At 39.8% G+C, this 27,200-nt stretch overlaps 1 protein-coding gene across 5 annotated transcripts in view; it reads right to left on the bottom strand.

Moving 5' to 3' along the window:
* Positions 1 to 2,719: 2,719 nt before the first annotated feature.
* The window catches only part of LOC122573450 (blood vessel epicardial substance-like), a 61,656-nt gene continuing 37,175 nt past the window's right edge, over positions 2,720 to 27,200 (bottom strand). For 3 of the 5 annotated variants that reach the window (XM_043739814.1, XM_043739815.1, XM_043739816.1), the window contains 5 exons: positions 13,724 to 14,065; positions 12,547 to 12,944; positions 11,591 to 12,012; positions 10,703 to 10,968; positions 2,720 to 6,667 (listed from right to left, as the gene is read on the bottom strand). In XM_043739814.1, the coding sequence (XP_043595749.1) occupies positions 6,644 to 6,667; positions 10,703 to 10,968; positions 11,591 to 12,012; positions 12,547 to 12,944; positions 13,724 to 14,053 (1,440 nt within the window). In that variant the 5' untranslated portion in view covers positions 14,054 to 14,065 and the 3' untranslated portion in view covers positions 2,720 to 6,643. Of the gene's footprint in view, positions 6,668 to 10,702; positions 10,969 to 11,590; positions 12,013 to 12,546; positions 13,049 to 13,723; positions 14,066 to 27,200 lie in introns of those variants that run through there. The other 2 variants (XM_043739818.1, XM_043739817.1) reach the window with 2 other exon arrangements.

Genomic DNA, 27,200 nt, shown 5'->3' with positions numbered 1-27,200 from the left:
CACGTAGAACGCGTGTCCAACGCCATGTACCTCGTTACACGACGTTATAATTGCTGTTTACGTTCTTCGATGTCCATCGTTTTTTGTACGATTTTCAGAATCTTCTAACGTCGGATTTATGCTACCGCTTGCAAATATTCGGACACTTGATCGAATTGTAATTTATAGTACCTAAATGTTACTGAAATAAGTAAGAATATTTGTTAACTAATGATCGAATCAACAGATAAATTATCTCATTCTTATTCATTTGATGGTAACAAAAGGGAAAATTTTCTATAAAAGCATTTCCATCTCTAACGTGAATAGTCTTGTTAAGAATCAAATGTTTGGATACATTTGAGCGATAGCGTATGTCGTAAAGGTAAAAGGGAACGATTATCTGTTGTACGCATTCTCTGCCTACAAGCGAGAGATCAAAGCGTAACGTTCTTGGAAATTCGTGGAATCGAACAGAGATCGTTGTTTCAGAGGAACACGCGTATAATTGGTAGGAGGATAATACTGGTGCAGATGAGAATACTCGAAGGTCCTCTGAATTCGTCGAATCGAACGGAACGCTAATTAATTCTCTCTTTTATCGTACGTTTCCATTCCTGTTTGAATGATAATAGCGTAACATACGACAAATATGAGGATTTGCAAAGGTGATTCACATAAAAGAAATTGTAGGTATCGTTGTCGATTAAAATATCTCTCGATAGTGGGAAACTCTACAATGATAAAAATGCTCGATGACATTTCCGTTATTAACGTTCTTCTTGTTAGCAAAACGAGTAAAACACTGGAGATATTATACCGACAAATGGGACGTTGTAGGTACGTTGAGCGAAAAGCATTAAATTTCATTGTAATTTCATTCGTTATAGAACTGCGTATTTCGAATTCTGAAATTATGTAATTTAACTTATTCATTTTTTATACCGTAAAAAAAAGAAAGAAACGCGATAAAGTATAATTTAAACTTTTAATCCCAATAGACTGAAACAATTTCATTAGTAACATTCATTTTTTATTTCGTGCGATCCTAATTTAACGCAAAAGTTAATAATTTTTTACTGGAAATGAAATATACAGGTCTATATGTTGTGTATATTAATATTTAATCCGGACGATTTTTATTTCCACTCCGTCTGAAATTCGGCAAACAGAAACAGCGAGAAATAAAACAGAGATATTTTAAAATCTGACGGCTCCGAGCCACGTCTGACTTGTACAATCCGCTACTACTAATACCATCGACGCCGTCTTGGTTTCCGTAGCCAATATTAATTCTTTGACTGGCAATATCCAGTATTTTCAACAAGTCAATTGTCTGTTATAAGGTACTTTGTCTGGACAGCAGCGATAAGTGTCAGCTTAGCAAATTTTAATCGAAATAATGTAACTTGTTGAATGGCTATTAAATACAATCGACAGTTCGAAAGTATTATTTTCTCAGAGCAATAATCTTAAGAAACATGAACGTCTCTTTGGTAAAAGTAAAATATTTTATTTAAATATTAACCGCGTTCTATTGTGAACTAGACATTTATGTAAATTAATCCGGAATTTTAATAAAACTTTATAATCGCAAATGATATTCAAACAATTCGATAATGTTTGTTGTGACCTAATTTCAAGTTTAATATGCAAATATCGATAACACCAATTTTTCATTGGGAAAAATATCAAACAATCTCCGATCAAATTTATACCTCCGGAAAAGCACAAAGTCGAACAATTCCATATGACGAAACAAAAGCACGTTTTGAACGGAGTAAATAAAATACGATGCCAGACAAAGAATTAACGCTATTATTTAGCAAAATAATCGAAACCGTGCAACTTCAAACGAGAACAACGCTCAGCGATCTACGTGATGAATATTCGAATATTTGGAGTATTTGGAGTATCTGGAGTATTTTCAGCTATTTGGCCAACGCGTTCGAAAATTCCGAAGAAACGCTGGAACGCCATTAACCACGATACGTAATACTGTCTCTTATGTACAATACGCTATAACGATACTATTTTACAATTCTTCTTACTATACATATATAAAAATATAAGCGCGTCAATATGTAAATATGTTCTATGATCGCTGTGTTTTACACGGCCACGGAGAAATTGGATTTTTTTTTCGAGAATCTCTACCACTTACGTATTGTCATAGAAACTATATATTACGATACTATGTATGTACTTGATAGTGATACTAATCGATCACGATCGATCGACAACTCGTTAGTTTTTTTGCGTGATTAAATATCAAGAATATACGATAGCGATAAAAACTGTTCGAGAAGCGACTACGATCCAAAGCTCAAAGAGGCCTTTTTTTTTTTTCTTTTTAACGACTATCCTAATTTCTTTATACGTGTGTTTGATTATATTCAAGTTGATCGATGATCGTAGTAGCGCAACGTACAAGGTTAATTATTTGTTATAAAAATAGAAAGAATTTGATAGAGAACAAGTTCGGGGTTTCCTTCGTTTATTGATAATTTCGATATTTAGAGATTAGGGTTCAGATATTTTTGGAACATGTTTTTGGATTCTGTAATCAATATTTCATGACTTACCTGGTCGAACTTCGGTCCTTTTCCAAAAATTGATACAACAAATTATCGTATATATTTATATATATATATAAATATATATATATATAAATAATTAATTGCTGCGTTGTTTGCTGCGAAGCGAGTTCTTGCGGTGACTTTAATAAAATTCTACGTCGCACTGTAAATAATGTTTAATTTTGCTAACAAGATATATTAATCGCAAATTATATTTCATATAACATGGCTAACTGGTGTTTCTTGTCAAAAATACTGCGAATGAAAATAGACGAAACATTGATATTATTAACGTTATTTGAAGCTGGTAGTAAATCTAGAGAGATAAATACCATTTCACGATAGCTTAAAACAGGTACATTTTCATTCATAACGAGTAAACGTGATTTCGTTCGTGTTATTTACAGTTATTAAAAAAATATTATCGTTCGTGTCATTTTGAGAAATAACTAGCAATAAAAGGAAATTTTGTAATCGTCAATCCTTATGCTATCCTTCGCAAGTTTGGGATTATCTATTATCTTAAATTTCGTTGTATCGTCAATTTATTAATATCCTAATGGCATTGTCAAAGTTCGTTTGTAAAAACATATATGAACTTTTTTAAATAGAGCATAATTACCAGCCTTTACAAAATACGTTTGCGAATGACATTTTAATTTTAATTTAGATTTAAATGCGTGCAACGATTATCAGTATGCTAAATTTAACGTGAACACCTCGCTAAATTAAATATCCTAGAAATAAGGAAAATTGTCGTAAAAAAGGGGAAATAGATATCGATATAATTAATAATAATCCACACGCTTTGGCTAATGAGAATTTTTATATCGTTTTCTTCGTAAATTTCATTCATCGTCTTACTCTGATTTCTAATAATTTCGTTGAAACATCTCAAACGTGACGTGTAATCCCAAACTCGCTCCTGGTCGATCCAATATCTCTCTAAATTTACACTATCGATAATATATTCACAATTTCTACGGCAGTGACTATCAACTGCAACATATGTTCCACGTTCAAACACATCGTTCGCTTTACAACATCGGTCTATCAGCCACGATATATTTTCCAACGAACGTAGCCCCAAGAACAACGACTACTACACGCGTTACAATTCTCGATGCAACGAGACACGTTTACAACAAACGTAACGGGTTGCTCGATCGTCGTTACATCAAACACACGCACCTGCTTTCGGTTGCCTGTGCCAACACGACCGTCACTACTTTTTCTCATATCACACGTGCGTTCTTCGTTTCACTTCCGTTTTCATTCATCTCTCTCTTCCTTCTTTTTTCGTTCGTCTCATTTCCTATCCCACACGTTCTTTTCTATTTCCTATTTTTTAAATCGTTCGTTTAAATTGTTTGTGCGTCTTATTAGATCTTCTACGGCCTCGCTCTCACACGCGGGGATTATATAAACATAGAAACATACAAACACACATTGTTTTATTTTCTTCAAATTTTTTTTTATTTTGTTTTAATATTCGTCCCTTTCCCTCTACTACACGTGCTCTATTTTATATCTGTTTTTACTTTATATTTTATCTGTTTGCATTCTCGCGCGACGCGTACGTTATAATTTTTAAACTTAGGTTCGCCTTAAACCATAACTCTGCTCTGTCAACCCTCTCGATAATCAACTACGATTTTACTTTACTTTTATTTTATTTTATCTTTTTTTTTTTTTGGTTTATTTTCGAAGCACTTTATTGCAGGTTTTTTCTTCATTTTAACGAAGCACTTATTGCGTTACGTCTGGAGATTACGCTCGTTCTCTTTTCTTCGTTCCATCCTTTTGCACGAACTCTTGTTGTTCTTTCTTCTTCTTTTAATTCGTTCTTTCCTTTTTCTTTCGTTCAACTTGTTTCTCGTTATTGCGTTGCTGCTGTTGATGACGTTACCGTTGTTTCTTCCCTTTTGCCGGTTTCTCTGTGCACGTTCGATTAGCTTTTCCGATCATCCCAGGAGCGGCCACAATCTCTGCTCGTCTGTAATTCGAAATTCCGCGTTGCGTTCTCGGCGTATCGCATTTTTCCTGTTTTTTTTTTTTTTCTTTTCTCGGTTTTCATTTCTTATCCGATCTTGCCTACAGTTGGCGTCCTCGAGAGATCGATATCGTAGTTCAGACGCGTCAGCCAATGAATCTGTGGCAGGGCGAGTCGCCGAGCCGATCGCTCGTCCAAAGGAAATTAATTGCTTCTTTTTCAACGGGAAACTAAATGAACTCGCTTTGGAAATTCAATGGTTCGTTCGATTCCACTGCCTGCCTAACCATGTGAAATTCGATTTCGCGAGAAAGAAAAAGCTTGACTGCTTAATGAAACGAATTATTGGATCGAGACTGTTGCGCTAAACGACTTGAGAGAAAGAAAGATTCGTAAGCCGTTATTGCATCGTAAAACGAGAACGAATGCCCCAATCCATATTTATACGATATTTTCTACCAATTTTAGCAAACACGTGGAAACGATGAATTATTAAAAATTCCACTTCAACTGGGAAACCACTGGCAATCGCGAGACGTCTAAACTTACCGACCTCGAGGACAGCCAGGTAATGCCGCGCTTGTTAACTCGTTCCGCAACGAGTTTCTGTACTGTGTATTTATTCGGCATCCTCTGAAAGACTTAATAATTATATCCATTATAATCACAGTCGATGTAGGGGTGTACACAGCGGCGACGCTCGTCACAAGTATACAATTATAATCTATTTTTCATTTTTAAATCATCTTTAGATGGTTCCGTAGGAATTTCTGCGTGTTCGCTGTCGGCGATCCTTTTCGAGCGAAAACTAGCAAACGGGTGGAAATTCCCCGGATGCCCTTCCACAATGATCATAACGTGGAACATCACTCGCGCGTGAACGAACGTTGAAATGGATTCCGTTTGCGAGCGGAAGGAGGAAAAGAAGAAGCGTTTGAACAGCGGCCGCGAGTTCGTCGCGAAAATTGAACGCGTGCGTGGTCATAAAAGTTTAGGTGGAGGACTAGAAACCGTTGGACGATCGCGGAACGGCTACTTCCTTGGTTTTCTGTGCGAATGTAAAGCACGAACTCTATCTTCTCGATTTCTCCCTTCCACTTCGTCACCCATCCTTTTCAGACTCGATCGAAGGATTCGATGTTTCAACGAGCGTGTAATTCGAGTTACCAAGCAGCCTATCCTTCCGTCGATTTCTCTCTCGCCTTTCATCGCCTGCCCACGAAACTTTTCTCTTCGTCCCAGTTTTCCAGCACGCTTTTTGGTCAAGTCTTTCGTAACTTCCTGACGAACCTTCGCTTCCAACGACGTTAACTTCCTCATTCTTTCGAACACCGTTTCCTCGATGTAGAAGAAGAAGAAGAAGAAGAAGAATCAGGAGAAGAAGAAAAAGAAGAAGTAGAAGAAGAAGAAGAAGTAGCGGAAGAATTAGCAGAGGAAGAAATGAAAGGAGAACGGACGCGTTTCGCGACACCGGCCACTCGTGTGTCGAGAAACACCATGCAAACTCCTTTCACCACGATCAATAGCGAACACACGGCTTAGGTTTTGCTTAGGTATTTTATTGTGCACGTGTTACGTGGCTCTGCGTGTATCAGTTACGTGTAAGGCGTAGCACTTGCGGGATATGAACATGGTCAGACCGTCGCGCGTCTTCGTCGATCACAGTACTCGACGAGTGGAACACGCGTTCGTTTCGAAATTCGCGGTTCGCGTAAACGAAGTTCCGCGAATGTTCACAGAGCATCGACGCGCGCACACATACATACACACATTTGCACATATATGCATACAGACACGCGCGCGCATACACATACACACAGATAGATGCACAAACTGCGCTCGAGCGTTCATTGTCGTCCGTGTCTGTCTGTCTGGATCCGCGTCACGAGACCATGCGGCCACACGACACTCTGGCGGCTGCTGCTGGATAGGCCGTGCTATGTTAGTAGCCGGACGACGGCGGCGACGTGCTTCACAGAACGAACCGTGATAGATGGTTCGCGTTTATGAGATCTCGACGGGGCTAGGCGGAACGCTGAGGCGATAGCGACAGAAGTGGTACGCTTGCAGGGCCCTCCCCGTCGAGCGACCGTCATACGGGCGTCTCGAAAGTTACCTGGAATAATTCAGAAAAGAGAACGATTAGATAATGTGTGGCTACTACGGGAGAAAAATGGCTGGTCAGTTCGCGTATGACGTCGTGCTGTGACGTCGAGCTGGCTTGCGACTTGCCACGGATGTGAACGTTTGAATTCGTTCGAGTAAAAGACAAGTACGAGAGTTAGCTGAAATAAGGTTTCTGAAAATCAAACAAATCGAACGAAAGTACCTGGACAATGTAATATTGAAACGAAGTATTCAGCTAGAATTACGTTGTACGTAAATCGTTTTCAAAAAGAAAGTAAATAGTTTGAAGTTTAGTTCGGTTTTACGCGAATGAAACGCGTAACGATCGTAAGGTGACGAAAACACGATTTGCATATGAATATTACGAAAACCTACGACCTATCAAACGCAATGGCCGATAAGAAGGTTTCCATTCGTTGGAATAAGTGAAATTTAAGTGGCCTCTGCAATAGCAGCTACAAATTAAGCGTTGCATTCCGCGACAGATGCATACACTAACGACCTAAATGCCTCTGTAATTAGATTTGCATAACATAGCTGTTAAGTGTTTCCGAATATGTGCAGTACGTCGTAAAGCGGTTATCCAAGTGCATCAAATTAGGAATTGCGTTGCGTTCGATTCAATTATTATTTAGAGCCCACTGAAGCGTGTTTCGAGTTCATTACATTCTTGAATTAGCCTAATATCTGAAATTTCTAGGATTTCACGATATTGACAGAAAATTTTCCATTATTTCCGAGAACTAAGACTGCAAATTCTTAGCAGCGTAGTCTAGACCTTAAAACGCTTCTCAACCCAAAAGGCATTAAGGCCTACTAGTTACTGAACACGTGCCTCGTAAGACTAAAAGGCGTGTTACTAAGGAGGCGTACGAAAAGGTCAAAGATAGAAGCCAAAAGGAGCCTGGTGGCATTATCGTGATTGTCCCAAAATAGCGAAGAAAATTTGTCATTTCTAGATGATAAGTACGTTTTTATAGCGATACTGTAATACGAACGTCGTATCTAATATATTTCTTTATAATTGTCTCGTTGAAAAATAATTCGGTGCCACCACGTAAAATACAGGTCTGCGTTTAAACTTGTAACTGTTTTTCTTAAATTGCGACGATTTCTATTTTCGCCGCTTTTCGTCTCTTCTTCCATCAATCTTGTGAATCAAGGCCAGCTCACACGACAACTACTTTCACACCTGTCAAAGTGAATTAGCCAGACTAATTAAAAGACGTGGCTGACGGTGAAACGAGGCACGACAACGACGCGAATTAGCCGCGGGGCTTTCTTAAAAATTGCACCGCTCGGTTTCAGGCTTCTTGTGCTGCTTAATGCATCGTACGAAACATGTTAAGAACGCGAGTCACACGAGCCACTGAAATATTCACGCGTCACACGCGATACTGTCATTCTTAACATTTGTACTAACACGCGACAATCTCTGCTCCCTTATTAATCTTTTTCATCGTTTGCATTGTTATCACGGGACAAATTTCCTCGGCTATCAACCATTCTCTGACATTTCATTGACGAAACATTCCAACTTTCGCAGGACAAAAGCCGTGTAATTCATGAAAAACCGATAAGGGAACCGTGTGGGCATTTTATTAGGTCACAAAAGGTCAGCACTGCGATCATGCATCGTTTCGTTGCAAAATTTTTTGGAGCGATATGAAAATAAAAGGAAAATTTGAAAAGGAGAATTTGTCTTCTTTTCTGTGTGCTGTTCGAATGATAGATATTCTCTAAAATTAACATCAGACGCGAGTAAATGTATAAAATTATAGACGATGGTGCGCATATTAGTTTACTTAGAGGAAGCACGTCCCTGTTTCTACCGAGAAGATTATCTGAATCTCGTTATCATACGAATATTTCATCTAACAAGTTTGATGTGCGTGCAACGAATCAGACATGCAATTTTCTTGTATAACTTTCGCCTGGATACCCAATTGGATTTACGGTTGGCGCGACTCCTTCTAAGTATCCTATTTACGTGAATCTAAGCGCGGCAACGAGCCTCAGTGTAATTACGTAAGCATTATTTCGCGTTATTCAAACTTCTCTTGTCCCCCTTTGTATCGTGCAAACCAGCCGAGAGGAGAACGATGATGAATGGTGACTCTGAATCGCGCTCGTTCCTACAAAACGATTACGCCGCTCACAAACATAATGTTATCGTGCACGGCTGAGAAACTTTCATGAATCCACCATGCGCGATCCTTGAATTACTTTATTTGCAGTGATGATTAGTGGAGTGGTTCGTTTGAAAACGACTCCTTTGTAAATTGGATAATTTTCTCGAATCGTCACCTCTGAATTTGAAATCAAGAGGCATTAAATAATCGATGCACGCGACCGATTATAAATGAACATTTTTCGTCACTGCTGCCTGTTGCCTGTTTCCGAGTTTCGCGTCGCGTTCAACGGCGTTTTAAAAACGAGCGAGCTATCGTAACTACATCGAAGATTCCACAGAAAATGGTAGAAAATTAATTCAGAGAATCCAGTTGAAACGGAAAGGAAGCATCCGACGGAAAAATATTCCGGATGAAACGGTCGATTAGCCAAATTCGCCCTGCTGAAACGAGGAAAACGAGAGTAAAAGGAGAACGAGACGTGCATCCAACGTCGCACCATTTGTTCGTGCGAAGGAAGCTGGTTTTCTGACACTCGCGACTTGAAGTGTTCTCTCTTTTGGCCTTTTATTTTTACGAGACAGCTGCTCCATTCACAAGTGGACAACAGTCGGGTTTCTGTTCATTTTGTTACCTTTTTTCTTTCTTTTTTGTGCGCCGCTTAAGAATAAAGTCATCTAGCCGGGGGCGCTGCTGAAACGAAGCCGATGCTAACTTAATATCGGTTCACTTTTCTGGCTCGAGTACGCGCGGTAATTGAGTTTTTCTGTAGCGATATATTCGTCGAGCTTTTTGTCCCGATTCCCGCCTGGCGATTTATATCGTGGACGCAGATACTTCTGGGTTTCCACGTTCCAGCTGAAGACGAACGGGCTACGCTCGCCGGTGTTCGCGAATGGACACTTAATCATTCGCAAAGTGAAATGGAACAAACGACCGAAAGTCGACTGCAGAAGTCTGGTTGTATAGCCGCGTGAAACCAGAAAAACAGAAGCTACGGATAAAAACGCGTGCGGATTGCTGAATAATAGCGCCGTGAAAGTTTCTGTACAGTCGCTGCGCTACGTTACAGTGTCGCAGAACGTAGTTCTCAGTGACAACGAAAACTAGTGGAGGTGGATCAAGTTGGAAGACTGAGAGGTGATTAGAAATATTGTTAAAAATTTAACTATAACGTAATATTTTTGTAGATGACGTTAGAATTCGAGTAAATCTTTACTCGCTCTTTTAAAACGTGCTTCAAACGTCAGAAATTAATTTGATCTAATTTAGTGAAATTCTACGGTCCTAATCGATCTATGGAATCAACCGTGTACCATATCGTCTTACCAATTCGAAGCAATTCTACTAGCTCTGTGTTAATAGCGTTGCATCTCCCAACCAACCCTCTACAACGATCCAATTACCAATACTTTAATTATGAACACTATCGAACGAAATTTGTATGTTTTATTTGTATTTCGAAGGAAGTTAATTGAAAAAGTTTTAGCAGATTGTCAAATTTACGATTCGCGATCAATTTTCTGTCGAATAGAAACTGTTCTATGCGTTTAAATGGAAACACGTGAACGTAGCTAAAAATAATAAGAGAATCGATCAAGCATTCCCAAATTACCGTGTAACGTCGATATTGAAAAAATTCAGCGACAACGTTTTAAACCCAACTGAAAATCGACGAAACGAAAAACAAAATAATCCCATTTCCATGCACATTGTATAAAACAAAATAGCCCGCGTTCGACGTTAGAGACTCGAACGCAAAAAATGCAACATCATCCGGTGCAATCTTCCACTCGCGAGTAATGGCCACTGGTGACGCTCTAAACATCCCATTTCGAAGAGAAAGGCGGTGGTAATTCAGTGTGAGTGCTCGCTATACGACTACTACTCACCTCTCTCGTCCCCTTTTTCGAGCGTTTCCTCTCGAGCTTCGGTGTCTGAGGTAGCAGGGTGTAATCGCCGCTCGTGCCACCGCTACGCTGTCGCGTCAACGGCTGATGCGACAGAAAGGGTGCCCGTGGCGGTGGCGAAAACTGAACACCCTGCGGCAGTAACGTGTACCCGAGGCTTTGACCCTGGGTGAACGGCGAATTCGGCGGGAAGTGATTTGCCACCACGGGCGCCCAGTATTGGTGCGAGTACCGGGATGGCGAACTCCCTGTGGACAATTCATTTCGATCCTTGTCACCACTCCCAATCTGTCAGTCGACTAATTGCTATTTCATATTGATCGACCGAATGACTGTGTGTTCAACGAAAATCAGTCACTGTCTACGAGACTCGACAGTCGGGGAGTGAATATGTGGATTGTTCGATGATCTGGATCCACCGAGAGCATAATTGGGAATGGTGATCGTGCAGTTCTATTTCGAGAAACGTGTTTTTCTGCGGCCGATTAGATGACGGTGGTTTCACTTTGGGAAATGAAGCTTGAATTAATCCTTTCAGCGTCGGGATGCTCGATGGCGCGCGTTTGTTACACGTCGATTAGGATGAAGTATAGCTGGATCGAATAATATTTCACTTCGCTTCGATGATCATGCAAGACCATACTTTTCGTATTATCGTTTAACGTAAGGCGAAACGCGTGAAATCATCAAACCTACCGTAACGAAACTGAAAAGTCTACCTGATAAACAAATTTCCAATACTTCCGACGATATTCTCACATTTGCCAAACGACAAACTTCCCATCCGGTAATTAACGTGCTCTGTCTTCAGATATCGCATCCCCTCTTTAACGAACGATTGGATAGAAAAGGAGGAACGAAGAAACTTACTGTCGCTACGCGGATTACTGTGCCTCCTCTGTGCCTTCCACGTCGTGGATCGTACTCTTCCGGCAGTTTCAGTGTTTACAGCGTCGACGCTGAGACTTCTCGCGACGCCCCTGTAAGGATTCGACGTGGTTGTCTCACTGGCCGCGGCGACACCAGCGAGCTGCTCGTTAAGGGCGTACAACTTGGACGTAATGTCCTTACCGATGAGGGTGTTGAGGACGACCTTGAGCAGGGGCCTATGCCTGAGTACCCTGAGCAACTTCAGCCTGGTCCAACAGATGTACGTGCTAGACTCCTCCGCTCGAATCGTCACTTGGAAGACGTCGTCGATGTTCTCTTGCATGGCCTCCCATTCCGGCGAGTCGACGAACTGATAAGCTTTGATGTAATGCAAGTGCGTTCCGTCGCAGGTCACCTTCAACCTGAACTCCACAGAACCATTCGTTAAACACTCTGACGTTTCCACGTTTCTTCGAAAGCTGATGCTACTATATAAAACTAGAGGCTGTTGTGTACCAACGGTATAAACGAGATACGGAAGAATACGAGACGAGAAACGCAAACTTCTCGCGAACCACTTCCGGATGGTGCCAGAATTCGAGAAGATTTCATCGAGGGGCGAGGGGTGAATAATCTGCGTAATTTTGCCGGCGTTTGATCTTCCAGAAGAGATCGTACACCGGTAAAGGGGCGTTATCTACCGACTCGATTTTATCTTTCGATAAATTCTGAATATATGATCGATGGAAGAGTTACAGTGAAGTTATAAAATCGTAAAGTTTACATGCTTCAAAAACCGAAGCGATAATTTGAGACACGTAGGGAGAGATAAGGAGCTAGAGACTAATTTGGAGTTGTTTCTTCCTTCGTGTACACATTCATATACATATATGCGTAAGTTTTCAAACACTCTCGCGAACCACTGTATTTTGCAGACACAGTCGCGTAATACTCACTTGCCACGTAACAGTATAGATAGTCGTTCGTCGGCGGATGTGACGCCTTCCGTCGCGTACGTCTGACCGGAGTCCAGCTTTAATATCCTTGCCTCCTTGGCCAGCTCCTGGAAGTGTTTCTTGCTGACCTTGTACGGCTTAAAGAGTTTCAGATAGAGCTCAGCCAGCTCGGGGCTGAGCGCGGGAGGCAGAAATCGACAGGCTAGTATAAGCGAATGGATTCCGTTCAGAAGGCCGAGAGCAAGACACCATATCATCGCGTCCAGGGCGCATATGGTAATTCCAGCCCAGAGAGCGGCCAGCATGAAGCCAGCCGTGAGAAAGGTGCGCAGTGCCAGTACTGAGGCCTTGAAAGAACGTGGCACCAGGAACGCCGCTGCGAAGAACAGATTCGCCGCCTGGCAAAAGGCAAATGGAAACGGTTTCCCCGTGAGAATCCATCGGCCGGCAAAATTGCCTCGTCTCGCACCGAGAAAACTCAAGTAACCGTCTGGAGACCATCCTAGTTGGACGAAATCTACTGTCTAGATGGAAGTTACGATTTCTCACGTTCTTTTTTCGTCAAACTGTCGAAGATTTGTTCCATGGCTGTTTTTTTTTGACGAAGAAGCTCATGTACGGAATGTATGGGATTGTAATCACGAAGGGATAGCAGTTTGTACGTCTTTCTTGGTTTGCTTTTTCTTTCGTTGCTTTTTTAATTAGTTAAACGCTATAAGAGATTTGTAAAACGTACAGCGATTGAAAAATTATGAACTTGCAATTTTTCTTACATTCTGACCGACGCCGATGAAAGCTTGAAAAATATCGCTATAGTTTCCAAAACTCGTCCAGTTGATAAATAGTTCTCGTTGCTCGATTCGTTTTCGCGTATCGTTTAAATCCATTGCCCGTTAAATAAAGTGGCGATAAAGACGGTGATGGTGTTATCGATCAGCAACGGATAAACGAGCACTAGTCTAAATTTATCGAAAGTTCCCATTTTCGTTATCACTGTGTGATAACGATGATTGATCAGATAATTTAGTTAGACTGTCATTGTTTCTTTCCGCGATTGTCTTAAAGTCAATTTTTATTAGAATATAGTACGAATAGAATATCGATCTATCGGATCTATGGCTCAATTCCCGTAAACTTAATCTATGCTACGTTTCTAAGAAAGAAGAAGAGAGTTTACTTGGAAGAGTTTGTGTTGCGCTGCCTCCCATTCGTCGCAGTAGCCTGCTCCCGATGACAGTACAGTGGTATTTAACCTCTCAGTCACGTTACTGGTCTCGGTGCTATTCCATACGTCCACCCAGAGTTCCGTGTAATTCAGATCCTCCAATGAGTAGCCACCTAGGCTGGGAAGGCCGCTGTAATTGAAGGTATAGTCCTCGGTGGAGTAGCTTGTCGATGTCGGGCTGGTGAACGGGGTCGTCGTGGTGGACGACAAAAGGCTGCTCGCAGGCGAGGGAGCATCAGTCGTATTCGCCATTTTTCGTCGCGAGCGCGTGGTACGGGCCATCACCTTCTTCCACTGAAATAGCCAAATTGTAGTATCATCGATTTATTGAGATAACTGTTTCCGAAAGATACACTGGATGGTAGAAGAATGGTAAAAGAAAGATAACATTCTTGAGGCGAATCCTTATTTTTCAATTTAGTGTCGTGTTAATATTGATGAACAATATGAACAATGATAGTATAATGGTATATAAGACGAATGAAATAAGAATATAATAGTAAGGTATTCAAGCACAGAGTGAAAGATATGGAAAGGAAAAGTTTAATAATTTTAAAAACGGTATTAAAATTCTCGAATGTTAATATTATCATAGTAGAATTTCGAAACACCGAATTAGTGGAAAATTATTGTTAAATGTAAAAGCATTGTCTGTCTTCTCTTACTATAATTTGACTCGAACTTACTTTGAAGATTCAACGGTGATCAATTAATCGAAACATATCAATTAATCGAATACATATAGATCTGTTTTACTGGTATGTTTTTATGTCGAACAAGAGAAAGTTCGGCACTTTTTCGATTAAATCATTTCGACTGATTAGGTCAGTCTGCTCACTAGAGAGGATAACAGTTAACCGAAGCCCTTTTTGAACGAACCCCTATAAATCAAGGCAATCAATCATACCTTGATGAATAAAATATGATGTAGAAGCAAAAGTGCCCGAATACGTCAAGCTGGCTCTACTTCTGATGAATTTTTCTTATACCTTCTTAGGAAATTATACTCAAAGGTGGAAGGAAAAATGATGGGAGATATATTATTCTAGAGAATTAGGAAATAATTACTGTAGCAATACTAATGTAATTTTCTGGAACTGTCACCATACATCTTTAAAAATCTTAAGGATTTAAAAACTTACGAGAACTTGGAAAAGGAATTATCGTTAGATACTTAACGCGAAATCAAGTATCATATAAGATGGAAATATCGGAACAGATTGATAACTACTTAATATTCGAGGAGGCAGACGAATTATTTTGCCATTTATCGCGCATTATATCGGTCGTGATACATCTTTCTGCAAATTACTTTGCGTAGTGTGCCGTCCGTTATCGTAATTACTTTAAACAGATAAAAGGATGAAACTCACGTGTAAGTTTGCAGTCACGAAAGGTGAACATCAAATTATTTCAGACCTCCTCAGGGTGTTAATAATAGATCACTTTTATTTAGGTCAGACAATCGTTTTCTCAAGAATGTTTCATGTTCGTAAAGAAAGAACTTTTATTTTCTCTTCTAATTCAATTTATACATTACAACATTCTGGTAAATTGAAATTAATAAAAAAAACCAGCGACAAACTTACGAAAGTTATTTGATCATATTACGCGAGTTTATTAAAAATAGAAAATATCTTGCGATAATATGTTAGAAGACTTTCAAATATCCGGTACCATTTTATTACACGATAACGTATCTGTTAAAAGATTTTAACGTGCAGAAAATTGAACAGTTAAGTTGCATTCACTCTAGAGTGTCGTTCAATTTAGTTACATTGTCCGAAATGCATTGATTGGTATAGTAGCGTATAGTAGCGTGCAGAGTCATTCGATTTAGATCTGCTTGACCTATCCTCTCGTTCAAATTTCCAATTTATCTACAAAGATCTAATTACCACCTTGTCTCATTACAGATCGCAAGATAATTATTTTCGATTCATTGTAGTACAAGTAATCCTTCGCGCGCGCTTCACGATATCAAACTATCTTGGAACAGCGTCCCTCAAATTAATTCTTCATTATTTCTACCAATTTGTCAATTTTCACTTCTATGTACCATTCTTCAACCGCGTTTCTCATACATCGAATATTCAAGCCTTGACACACACGCACACTCACACAGACCTGTATAGAGACAAACAAACTGGTAATCCTCTTTTGAAACAGGCAAATAAGACAAGTATGTGTAGACAGTTTGAACGGTGAATGCTTTACGACGGACATAAAGATACCGAAAAGCTCACGACGTCTGCAAAGAAGAGAACTACGACTCTATACGAATATGCTTCTAGACCAGAGTTCGTTCGTTTCTTCTCCAGTTTATTTTCCATTCAGAAGAGCAAACGAACTGAGAACGAAAGCGGCGATCGCATGAAAGATGCAACCGATTCATTCGCAGAGTATCAATATTTACGCGAAAGGGGCTGCGCGACGGCGTCAATATTTTCCACGCGCCGCGAATGGAGATTTAATGCAATTTGTCTGTCGGGCGCGGCCGTTTCGCAGGTTTCGCGACTCACCGCGCCTCCTCCTCTTCTTCGTGTTTCCGACGTGCGACACCCGTGCCATCAAAGTTCGCGTATTTCCATTTCAATCTGGCTAGGCGACCGCTGGAAAAAGAATATAAGTCGGATTGCCCGCCTTACTGGAACAATCCCGCACGTCCGCGCGATTGGAAGCTTCGTTTTAATCCCGAAGAAAACTCAGTTTTTATTGTGCCGTGGAGAAATGGTTTTGATGTATCGGCACGCACGGGGTGGTAATAATCGGATTGCGATGTGAAACGTGCAGTACCGATATTTGATTGCCCAAATGGGCTTCGAGGATATTATCCGTTTTAGATGTTCGAGGATTCTTCATGGGGCGTTGAATAAGATGAAAATAGGATATTTATTTTGGTGAATTTAGTTGGAAAAAGAGAATGGTTTCGCAAGGTGATAAACGGAAACGTGAAATATCTTTTGGTTATTCTGTTCTTGGTCACGAGTATCACACCGATAAATTGAAAGGTCTTAAATATTTTATGTTTCAGAATTTTCATCGAACAAGTAGCACGAGATTTTCTCAACATCGCTTTCCAACCTCTTACAGCTTATACATTTAACTCGAGTGCAAAGTATTTCCAACTTTTTTGATAACGCTTCTACTAAGTTCTTCCGCTGGAAGAAGAAGCGCTTTGCATGCAAAATCTGACGAAACACGAAAATATCCATCGTTCTGTTCAATGTACGCTACCATTCTTGCTATAACTTGAACTGCAATATCGCGATATTAACTTAATCCGCTTTCCGTTATCCTTATTGAAATCAAAATTTCATTCAATTCTCTTCGATATTATTCGATTCCAGCGATCGGACAAGCAACTACAAAAATACTTGCGACACATTACGGCATGAAAATGATTTTTATTGTAATCCCATTTTCATAATTAATCCAGGCAAATCAATTATTAAAATATCAATCGTTCGTTATCAAATAATTCTGAGTATCGGCGCTTGCATCATTTATTTTTATTAATCCTCGCAACAATAAAGTACACTGCTTCGTTCGATTAAGCGGCTTGCACATTCAATGTCGAGGAAACGTCCAATTCGTGTTCACAGTGAATAAAGAGCACGACAAACTTGCGCATCGTGATAACGAAGCCGGGGTATTGGAAAATTCTCCTGCGAACGGTATCTTTGGAAGAATACAGGCGCGTCGAACGAGATTTGGCCGATGCCGAAGGCTCGCTGCCTCGGTCAGAACTCGTTGCTTTTACAACAATTGACCTAACTTGGGAATGATCCAGCCGTGCGCTCATTTCATTTCTCGAGCATAACAAAAGAGTGAACGTTTGAATCTGCACGGCAGAGATTTTTGTAGCCAGCTGAAACGGCCAATGTTAGGTCGTCATTTTCTTTTCTCGTTTTCTATCTTGTTGACTCTCCTTCTTCGAAGTAAATTTATTCGCGCGGTTGTTTTCAATAAAAAAAAGTTTCCACTCTGACTACGAATGAGTAACACTTGTTAGAAAGGCGAGGGAGCTTTTTTGTCAGATAACAAACATTTTGGATAAAAGAATTAGAAAGACAGATCGAATGTATTTATTGTTTAAAATGATATATTTGGATTTAAATTCCAATCCGACATATCCGATTAACTCATCGTTTTCTCTAGTTTGATTTATGGCTTCCGTGATTGCTCTTTTCAAGTCGCCTACTAGATCGCAAAAACGATAATATACACAGTCCGACAAAAGTTTAGTTTCCATGCTGATAAGAATGCTTCGCATCTGCTCTCCGATTTTTAACATCGGTGCTGTTTGCAAGTCAGTACCGAGCGACCGATATGAAACTTACAACTTTTCCATTCAAAAGTTCCATCCAAAAAGAGCGAAGTTATTGAAATTTATAAGGTCTCTTCGTAAATACCCAGTGCAAAAATTACAGCATCAAATCATCGAGTAGAAATAATGGAACAACGACGGTTTTGGTAATGTGTCGTAATCGCCGTTGAAATTCTTTCAGAAAATTCACGTCTGTACATAAGCGTGGACACGACGGTTATACGCACAGTGGATTTAGTGGGTTTTGAAAAAGATTCCACCTGAATGGGTCGGTTGTTTCTTTCAAGAAGCCTGTTTTCCATGTACTTTCAAGCCAGCTATTCTGTTGCTTTTCTAAAGAAAGAAGAGATATACGGCTCTTTCAGCAGGAAGGAGAAACGCGCGTTGAACGAAACAGCGAGCAAGTCCCTTTTCGCCACTCAACACGCGGGTCCGTTCTTTCGCAAAATTTCAACCAGCTCCTCTCTTCGTACACGCGCGTCTCGAGAAACTAACTTAGATTATTATTTACAGGTTCGCGTTACAACTGTACGAGTTTCTCCGCCATAGGAACGAATCTAGGTCGGGAAGATTTCATTTTATTCCCTTGGGAACGTATTCCTTCAATCAGTCGAAAAGTGTTCGTTATAGGATGTAAAAGTATACTTCGAATGTTTCTGCCAACCTACAAAGTGGAGAAACGTTGATCACGATGAATACATCGGTAGAGTAACTTGATAGAGAAAAAGAAATTTATATACCGATTACTTGATTTAAAGCGAAATTTGTTATCTCCGATGAAATCGAAATAGCCTGATGAATAATTCATATGGCGAAATATCTGTGTATAAAGAAACGAACGAAGCGGAATAGAAAATAATGAGGGTGATGCGATTTTGATATAATCTAAAATTAACGCTCAAGTGACATTAAGGTTAATTTGCATCCGTCCTTGGAACATGAAATTTTCAGCGCGATCGCAATCGAGAAGTTTTTATCACGCGATCTCGTTCAATTTAGCCTATTTTATTTCCATCGTAGAATCATTTTCATGCCTATCAAAAACTCTATTATTTTAGTCCCACCCACGTAATGCATTTAGCCGTTGAATCTTGATGCTTGATCTTTGCAAGCCTTTCAACTTTTTAACGTAAGAAGCATACACTTCCAAACACGTCACGAACTAGTTAAAAAAAAAACGTTAAAATTTTGATAAATATTTCGTCCTAAAAGATCCTTTACAACCATCCGCAGCACCAGGGGTCGAGGTCGATCGATTTATCACATCACGCGGCTCGCGAGCTTTCTACGCTGGTTCTTTTATATCGGCTCGAAGTGTGCCTATAACGAGTTTACGCGTCCTTATCCCTTGTCCTGCTACGATATCCTTTTTACAACTGTTTCGGCCGGTTTATGTGCGCTTCGGAATCGATACTCGATGTTCGCGTACATACGCCGCTCTGAAAAGAAACTTTACGATATTCTCTAGTTTGATCGCATTTCCTTAACAGTCTTTTACTTGCTGGTTTATTAGAGACGTTCATCGATACGAGTCTTTTACGTATTCCTAATTATCGTTCGATATCATCCAGCGATCGCACAGTGAAGTATTACACGGAAACGACCAGGAAGATAACAGAGAACGAGCTGTGAAGTTACATCGATTCAATCTGGATTAAGAATCGGTCGGAACGCGGAAAACAAAGTTCATCGCCTCGAGCGAATTTAGAAGCGGATCTATGTAAAGTAGCGGCCAAGTAGCGGAAAATGAAGCGCTGTAACTAGCAGTTTTAAGAGGAATTCAAACAGAGCTTCCGTTCTGTCGACGATTGAACGAGTTGTTATTTAACTTGCCGCAAATCACGCTACATTCAACTACCAAGGTTAAAGGATATCGTAAATTTCGAACAACCGCGAGACGAGGGCAGTTATTCTGTCGTTGTTTCGAAACGACCACTCTGGGCTACAGCTATTTTTCAAGCAAGACTTTTCAAATGGATACCACATTGGATAATCGGCCATCGATGTACCGTGAATCATTAAATTTACTCGTGCAGATGTTTCGCTTCGCTACTTGCTTGTCGAACGCGTCATTCGATCTTTTACATTTCCGCTAAAACGATCGAATATTGTAAAAAAATAATGTCCATTTTTTTTTTATTACTTAAACTGCTTGTAACTGTTGTGAACAAACGTGTATTCTTCACACATATACACATGTTGTAGTTTTTTCTCAACTTCTTTAAAATTATCTTTTGTATGGTACTTTTCTACCATATACATATTCTTCGAATGAATAGTTAATCGAAATTTCTTACAGCAACATGCCATTAACGTTTCTCGCTGAGGAACTCCAGCGAAAATCAGTATCGTGACTAATCGCATAAATACTATAGAATTACTGGATTCCTGTGTGAATGGCAATCTCGCTTCGTACTATTTTGTCCCCTTAAGACATCAAACTATCGATGTATTGTCCACATTAATATTTCAGGTATACCTTACGTCGATTAAACGTGCGGATAATTATTTTAAAAAATTCAACGCTACATCTGCTCTTAGGTGTTCGTCATGTATTCGTAAATAAATTATTCTCTCTTTTGCATCGTCGTTATCGAAGCTATGGAATACGTGGAATTCATTACAAAGCGATACAATATAAATCACAGTTTACCGAAGCATAAATTAATATTCAAAGTAATATATGTAACAGCCAATTTAACGACATATTATTGAAAATGTTACTATTTATAGGTAGAACCTTATAAATTCCACTATTTCCTCCGAATACGCATAATACAGATTAACATGAAAATTCGTAGATTTTAAATATTCATGATTTTAAATCTATATCCACTTACCCATATAATACCATACAAATGAAAGTAACTTTTCATATTATTGGATTTTCGAAAAATCCCATACACGCTGTGTAAATAAAATATAAAGCTCGATAGAAAGACGTTCTTTCCGAAGATTTGGGTTTTACGTGCAAATATTAGGTTGTCTGAAAAGTTTCTTTCGTTTTATGAGGAAATAATACGACAACGTTTTTTGTTTTTTGTTTTTTGTTATTTTGTCGAATTATGTACGATCCATTTTGTTCTGTTGAGATAAACACCGTGACATTTCACACACTTGGTCTCATGTTTGTACGAAGGTGCACTGTTGTAAAAAACACGTTTGCGAAAGAAAGACACTTTCCGGACTTCACTGAACAAATTTCCGAATTCTTTCAAGAATGAAAAAACGATCACGATACAGCTGCAGAAACGATAAATATAATCTTTCCCGATTAACTTGTTCATCCGGTGAAGAGGTGCGTTTCTTGCGTGGAAAATGACGAGGCGAAATAACGAAACGTCGCGGTCCGAAAATTGCAGCGAGATTAAATCTCAATTTACGGAAACGGGAAAATATTGACGTTACTAAGAAAGAAGCTCTCCGCGTAAATACTAATTCGCCGCGAATAAATCACGGCGACTGCTACTATTCCGATGCCGGTTCCTCGGCTCCGATTACACGTTAGAAGGTTCGTGATCGCCTGGCAAACGAACGATTTCTCGTATTTGGCTTTGAGGAAAATTGATCGCGATTTCATCCGATGAGTCGCCGCGGGAAACCGTCACGTCTATCGGTACGATCTTCCTATCTCGCGAAGAATCGCGACGCCAAGTTGTAAAACGTCAACAGATCGTGCGATTTTTCAAGTTTCACTTTTTACGCTTCATGGCCGAGATGATAAATGAGGCATCACCGATCGAGGAATATTTTAATATCAATGTGGAGCTAGAGCGGATCGAAGCGTGACATTTTTTTGGCAAGAACTGGAACCAATCCCTGCCGCATTTCATGGAAGAAAATTTTATTAGCAATAAATAGCAGCGAATAATAATGGCATCGCGAATATTAAATAAATGCTTATTCGAAATATCAAACGAAACGTTTAATATACTAAATTATGTATATCAGAGAATCTGATGCTGAACAAGGATCTACATAGATAGTATTTTCCAAGTACTCGTGCAGGATTTGACGATTTTCGTCTCGTTTCAATGGTAAATACAATTTGCAAGTAACACGGGGGCTCACAATCAGGGATTCTAAATCTTACCAAATATCAAGAAGAAATATTTACGTTAAAGCTGGGCTTTCCGACATTATGAATGAGTCCTACTACGACACGCTACCTCTATAGCTTTTCGTCACAGATGTGAGAAATGTGCTATTTACTCTACCCTCCGAGGTCCATTGAACCGGAAAATATTACGAAGAGTATTATGACTTCACAAAAATTCTATCTTTCAAGCTCTTTGTTCAACTTTACATGCAAGAAAAGATACAAATAGATTTTCTTCGTCTTTTTACGTTAATGTTACTCAACGACTGAAAAAGAATGTTTCCGCGAATGTTTCCTCTTGAAAAGGAATCTGTCGCGTCTAAAGATATAGTTGACAAAGTATTATAGAAACTAAGGGTTGCAACAAATATATTCTAACGTTGTAATGAACAATTTTTAAAAATTGCTAACTCTTTCCAACCAACAGAACTCAATAAGAATGAAAAATATGGCCTATAAGTTGAAGGATCGATTTTACGCTCGATCAGGATCAGAGTATGTTCATGCGTCAAGCCGTTATAAAAGATAACATAGTACTCCATATATCTTCGTAATATAAAATTCGTTAGTCAGTTTTTTTTCGCCTAAGCTCGCGTGAACGATTCGCCAACGACTCCCAGCCGAACACTATAATTCCCTTTATGAATGCAACCCCATAATTTCTAGATTTTCGTCAGGTTTTTATCGATCGAAGCCACGTGTCGTACGAAAATATCGCTAAATTCCTGAACATCGCGTAAGTTACAATGAAACGTTTTATACGTTAGACGGGACGTCGATGGTAAACGCTACTTGTAACGCTATGAGTGAATACCAGATCGGATGAATGATACTTCACGGCGAGATTAACCTCCGATAAATTCACCGTATCCCTCATCGCGTTCTCGAACGCTGCACATGAATTGTTTATTTCGTTAATTGCATTCCGCTATGGACTAAATACTAATCTCGTAGCCAATTACGGTCCACTGACGAGCGCGTATTTCGAAATACCAACGCTAATTACAGCGTTTGCAGCATCAATTGTTCGTTGCTAAGATTACCGATTTCGAATTATTAATATGAAAATCTCGGTGTTCTAAAGCGTTAAAGATCGAAGAAACGTAACAGGGTTAAACAATTTTTACGGTTTATAAATTCATGAAAATTCATAAGAATTATTTAAGTTGATAAGAATTCATGAAATTGTGTCTACAAAATTTTTCTGCCTAATTAAGAGAACATTTGAGGACGTTCTTATTAAAATCGTTCGATTGGCGTTTGAATCGGGTCGAAATGATAGCCGATCATCCGATTAATTCGATGATCTCGAATTAGACAGGAATCTCAATTCTCAATCGACTGGTTCCAGCGTTCGGGATATCGTATCATCTACAGCACTAGCATCGTATATATATCTATCTATATATATATATACATATAGATATCGCGATCATGGATTTGCATATATACATGTGTTAAATTCGCACGATTTGGACGATCGAGCGAGTAGGAGGCATATCTAGCAGACGCAGCGTGTTGGCGAACATTTAACGAGATACTCATCGTTAGTTTGTAAGTGGTTTGCATGGGTGCGGAAATAAACGTTCGCGAATTACTTGACCGCACTGGCTCGCTTGCGAATAATCGCTATCGCGATCCTGACGATTCCAATATTAATTTCGTTATCTCCGGATTCGTCACCCTTGACACATAGTGAAATTGCTGCCACCGGTACCAGCATTTTCATTACATTAATCACCGGCTGTTTAATCTCGCGATTGCTTCTTTTTTCAGATACTTTTACGAGAATATACGAGTGACGTGTGAAAGTAGCTTAAATCGAATGGTGATATGAAATATCGTGACAGAAAATAGCGTTTTGTTTGAAATAAACTGCGATATTTAATTTAGTTAAACCGCAGATTTTCGCGACCGAATATTTAACTTTGAAAAGAAAATATTTCAATATAAAAATGATGCGAAAAGTTGTCCGCGTTAAAAGCAATGCTTCTGTATTTGCTCCAGGTTTGAGGAATGTCCAAACAAGAAGAAATACGAAATTGTAAGATCGTGTCGGTAGAATATCTATGGCGAGGCTTCGTTCGACGAGTTTGTCAAGAAATACGCGGGATACATTAACGTTTTAGATCGTGCGATATTCGAATCTCCAGGCGATAGGGTAAATAGCGATAGCAACGTGTAAGCATGAAGTGGCCGATGCTGACACATGTTGCATGTAACGTTGCAATTAATTTCACTCGTACCGCGTTACGTAACGCGGAAGGATTAAATCGACTCGCCACGATACGACAGTCGGAGACATTCAAAGTTTTATTCTTTGGAAGAAAAAATGTTTATGCTCCTCAAAGTGCAACTGCTCGTAAACATTCGACTCGTAGTCATTCGCGTGACTATGAAAATGCTGGGAGACACGGGAGCGGTTTACGAGGGAATTGGGAACGATTCGCATTCCAATTGAAATAAACAGCGTTCACGTGTTCGACGAAATTTCTTCCCATTTGCATGTCGAATTTTCGTTGGTCGAGTAATAACATTTTTTTATAAATCGAATGGAGAATTGTATTGTTCCTCCCTATTGGTATAAATTGATATGGGCCGAAACAATTTCTCCGTCAGCGTTGATAGGATAAGGTTTATCCTTTATAACATCGTACGAACTTAAAGTTACGCATTCGCGTAGCTTGATTTGACAGTTTTATTTTGCGTACGTTTCGTAAAAATTGAATCAAAGCATAATTAGAAACCATAAATAAAGTAAGATATTATTTTGTTGAGGAATAAATAGCGATCGCCATTCGCTTGATTTGATTTTATTCGACGTTAAAAAGAGTTTGGGTAATGGCCATTTTAATAAGCAAATGACGACGAAGCAGGGCGTTACATTGGCTAATTTTGGGAAAGCGTTGCTGACACTTGTTGCCAGCAATGTCTCCGTGACCTGAATGTGCTTAATAGATATTGAAATCTACACCTACTTGCTATGTACGGCTAACTTCGTTTTACACGAGGTTTCCAAGGATCAGTTTCACGATATTGAGACAAATTACGATCATAGAACCATCTACTTCATTTAATCGTATACGTAGAAAATTTCGTATAAGATACCGATACTAGGAATATCCAAAGTAGAGTTACGTTAGATTTTTATCAACATTTTCGTCAACGCTGTTATTCGATGAAATACGTTTTTTCAAAATTATGTGTGCAAGTGAAATGACGTTTCTGTGGTGTAAAATTACATCGTAAAGCGTTATATCCAGTTGCTTGTCATGAAAGAGACGCTACACGAAAGTGCAAAAATCGCACCAAAAATCCGCACCTCTCTAACCTGTTAACGTTAAACATTCGCTCTGGAACCGGAAGTTAACGCGAGTGAGCCAAGTTTTCGTTTTTCTACGACACGATATTTATCGACCAAGCAAACAGGCAAGTTATCGCAGCGAAGGGAGAAAGTATCGCCAGGGCGCCCTAAATCCTTGCGGTTCTGAGAGAGCAAGTAGGTACATACTCGATCCCGTGTGCCGTTTAAGTTAGCTGGTCTGCTCGAGGTGCTACATAGCTTTCGTCTTCGGCATCCTACTGAAAAATCCGCTCGTGTGATACGCTAGTCAGGATTTGCATATTTCAGGAATTTTCGCTCGGACTCGTAAATCCGACGAAAAACTGCCTGAAAAGGCGGTACGTTGAAGTGACGTTACTAGGGAGTCGAAGTAAAGATGCCGGAGAAAAAAAGTTAGCAGAATCGTAGGGAAGAAAATTGTATAGGTAGCGCGGAAATGTAGAGAGCACAGAGTCCGAGAGGATCGTAGGAATAGAAAATTTGTTAGAGATGAAATAAGTTTCGTGCGATACTTCAATAAGGAAAGATCTTTGCGCTGTATTTGTTCGCTCGATGCAAAATAACTGCGTCCGGAGTTCTGCTACTAATTAAAAGTATTTTAATTAAAAGCGAGCAACATTTTTATCGAATACCATTTGCCAAAGTTAAACAAATGCAACTGGAAATGGATTAATTGCTTTGTTAATCTAATCAGCTCTAAATCGACGTTCATTCGTCCTAATTTGAAACAACAGTTTGTACTCCGCAACGCTGCAAATTACTATTATCATTACTATTCAGACAGAGTACCGAAAGCAGTATTTATGTTGCAGCTCAATGTTCATGACAATTACAATACCGTTTCTTCTGGCTAACGGTGAACAGCAGTGAACACGCATACTCGCGTATTTTACCAAAGATTCTGTTTCCAATCTCTGCATACCCCTTCTTGAAAAGGAAAGACGTATATCTCGAGAACTATCGTCAGGCATCGTACAACGGTTCCCTGGTAACCTGCTATCGTATCTGTTTGACCTTACCCCCCGCGGTGCTCATCATCATCGATAGCCCAAGCACTCCATCAAGGGAAGGTAGAATGCAAATGGTCCAAAAGGCGGTCTAAAAATACGAGGAATCCCGGCCGAGTGGTATCGATCTTTGAAAGAGCCTTGATTCCGTCTATCCGTGATTCATCGCCTGGGAAGCCGATGCAATAGCTAGAACTGTATTATCTTCGAGGTCGCGTAACATCTGCGTGACTGAAACTTTCGTTTCGAAAGCAAACGGTTTTACTGGCCGTGTTTTACGGGTCGGCAGATCTTGCAGGATATTTTCTGGCGGCCGCTGGAAAATCTGCCCCTCGAAATAGCGCCAACCAGGCTTCCACAATCGGCCCACTTCATCGGACCACCTACCCAGAGGTACCAGCGAAGCAGATCTTATCTAACTCGAAGCCGAACACCACGCCAACCTTGTCTTATTGAGACGACGCGAAATCGCGAGATCTCCTTTCTCTGGAGTTTACAGTCGCGAACGATATCTCCGCATGTGCAGGATACGGCGGCGATACGATGACCATCGGTCATTGATTGATTTGTTAATAATAGTGTAACAACGCTGATCGGGAACACGAGATACGAGACCGGTGATTTCTAAATCCACCGGGTCACGGACCATT

Source organism: Bombus pyrosoma, linkage group LG12 (genome assembly GCF_014825855.1).
Source record: "Bombus pyrosoma isolate SC7728 linkage group LG12, ASM1482585v1, whole genome shotgun sequence".
Taxonomy (NCBI): Eukaryota; Metazoa; Arthropoda; class Insecta; order Hymenoptera; family Apidae; genus Bombus; species Bombus pyrosoma.
This window is presented reverse-complemented; position numbering and strand designations above follow the sequence as displayed.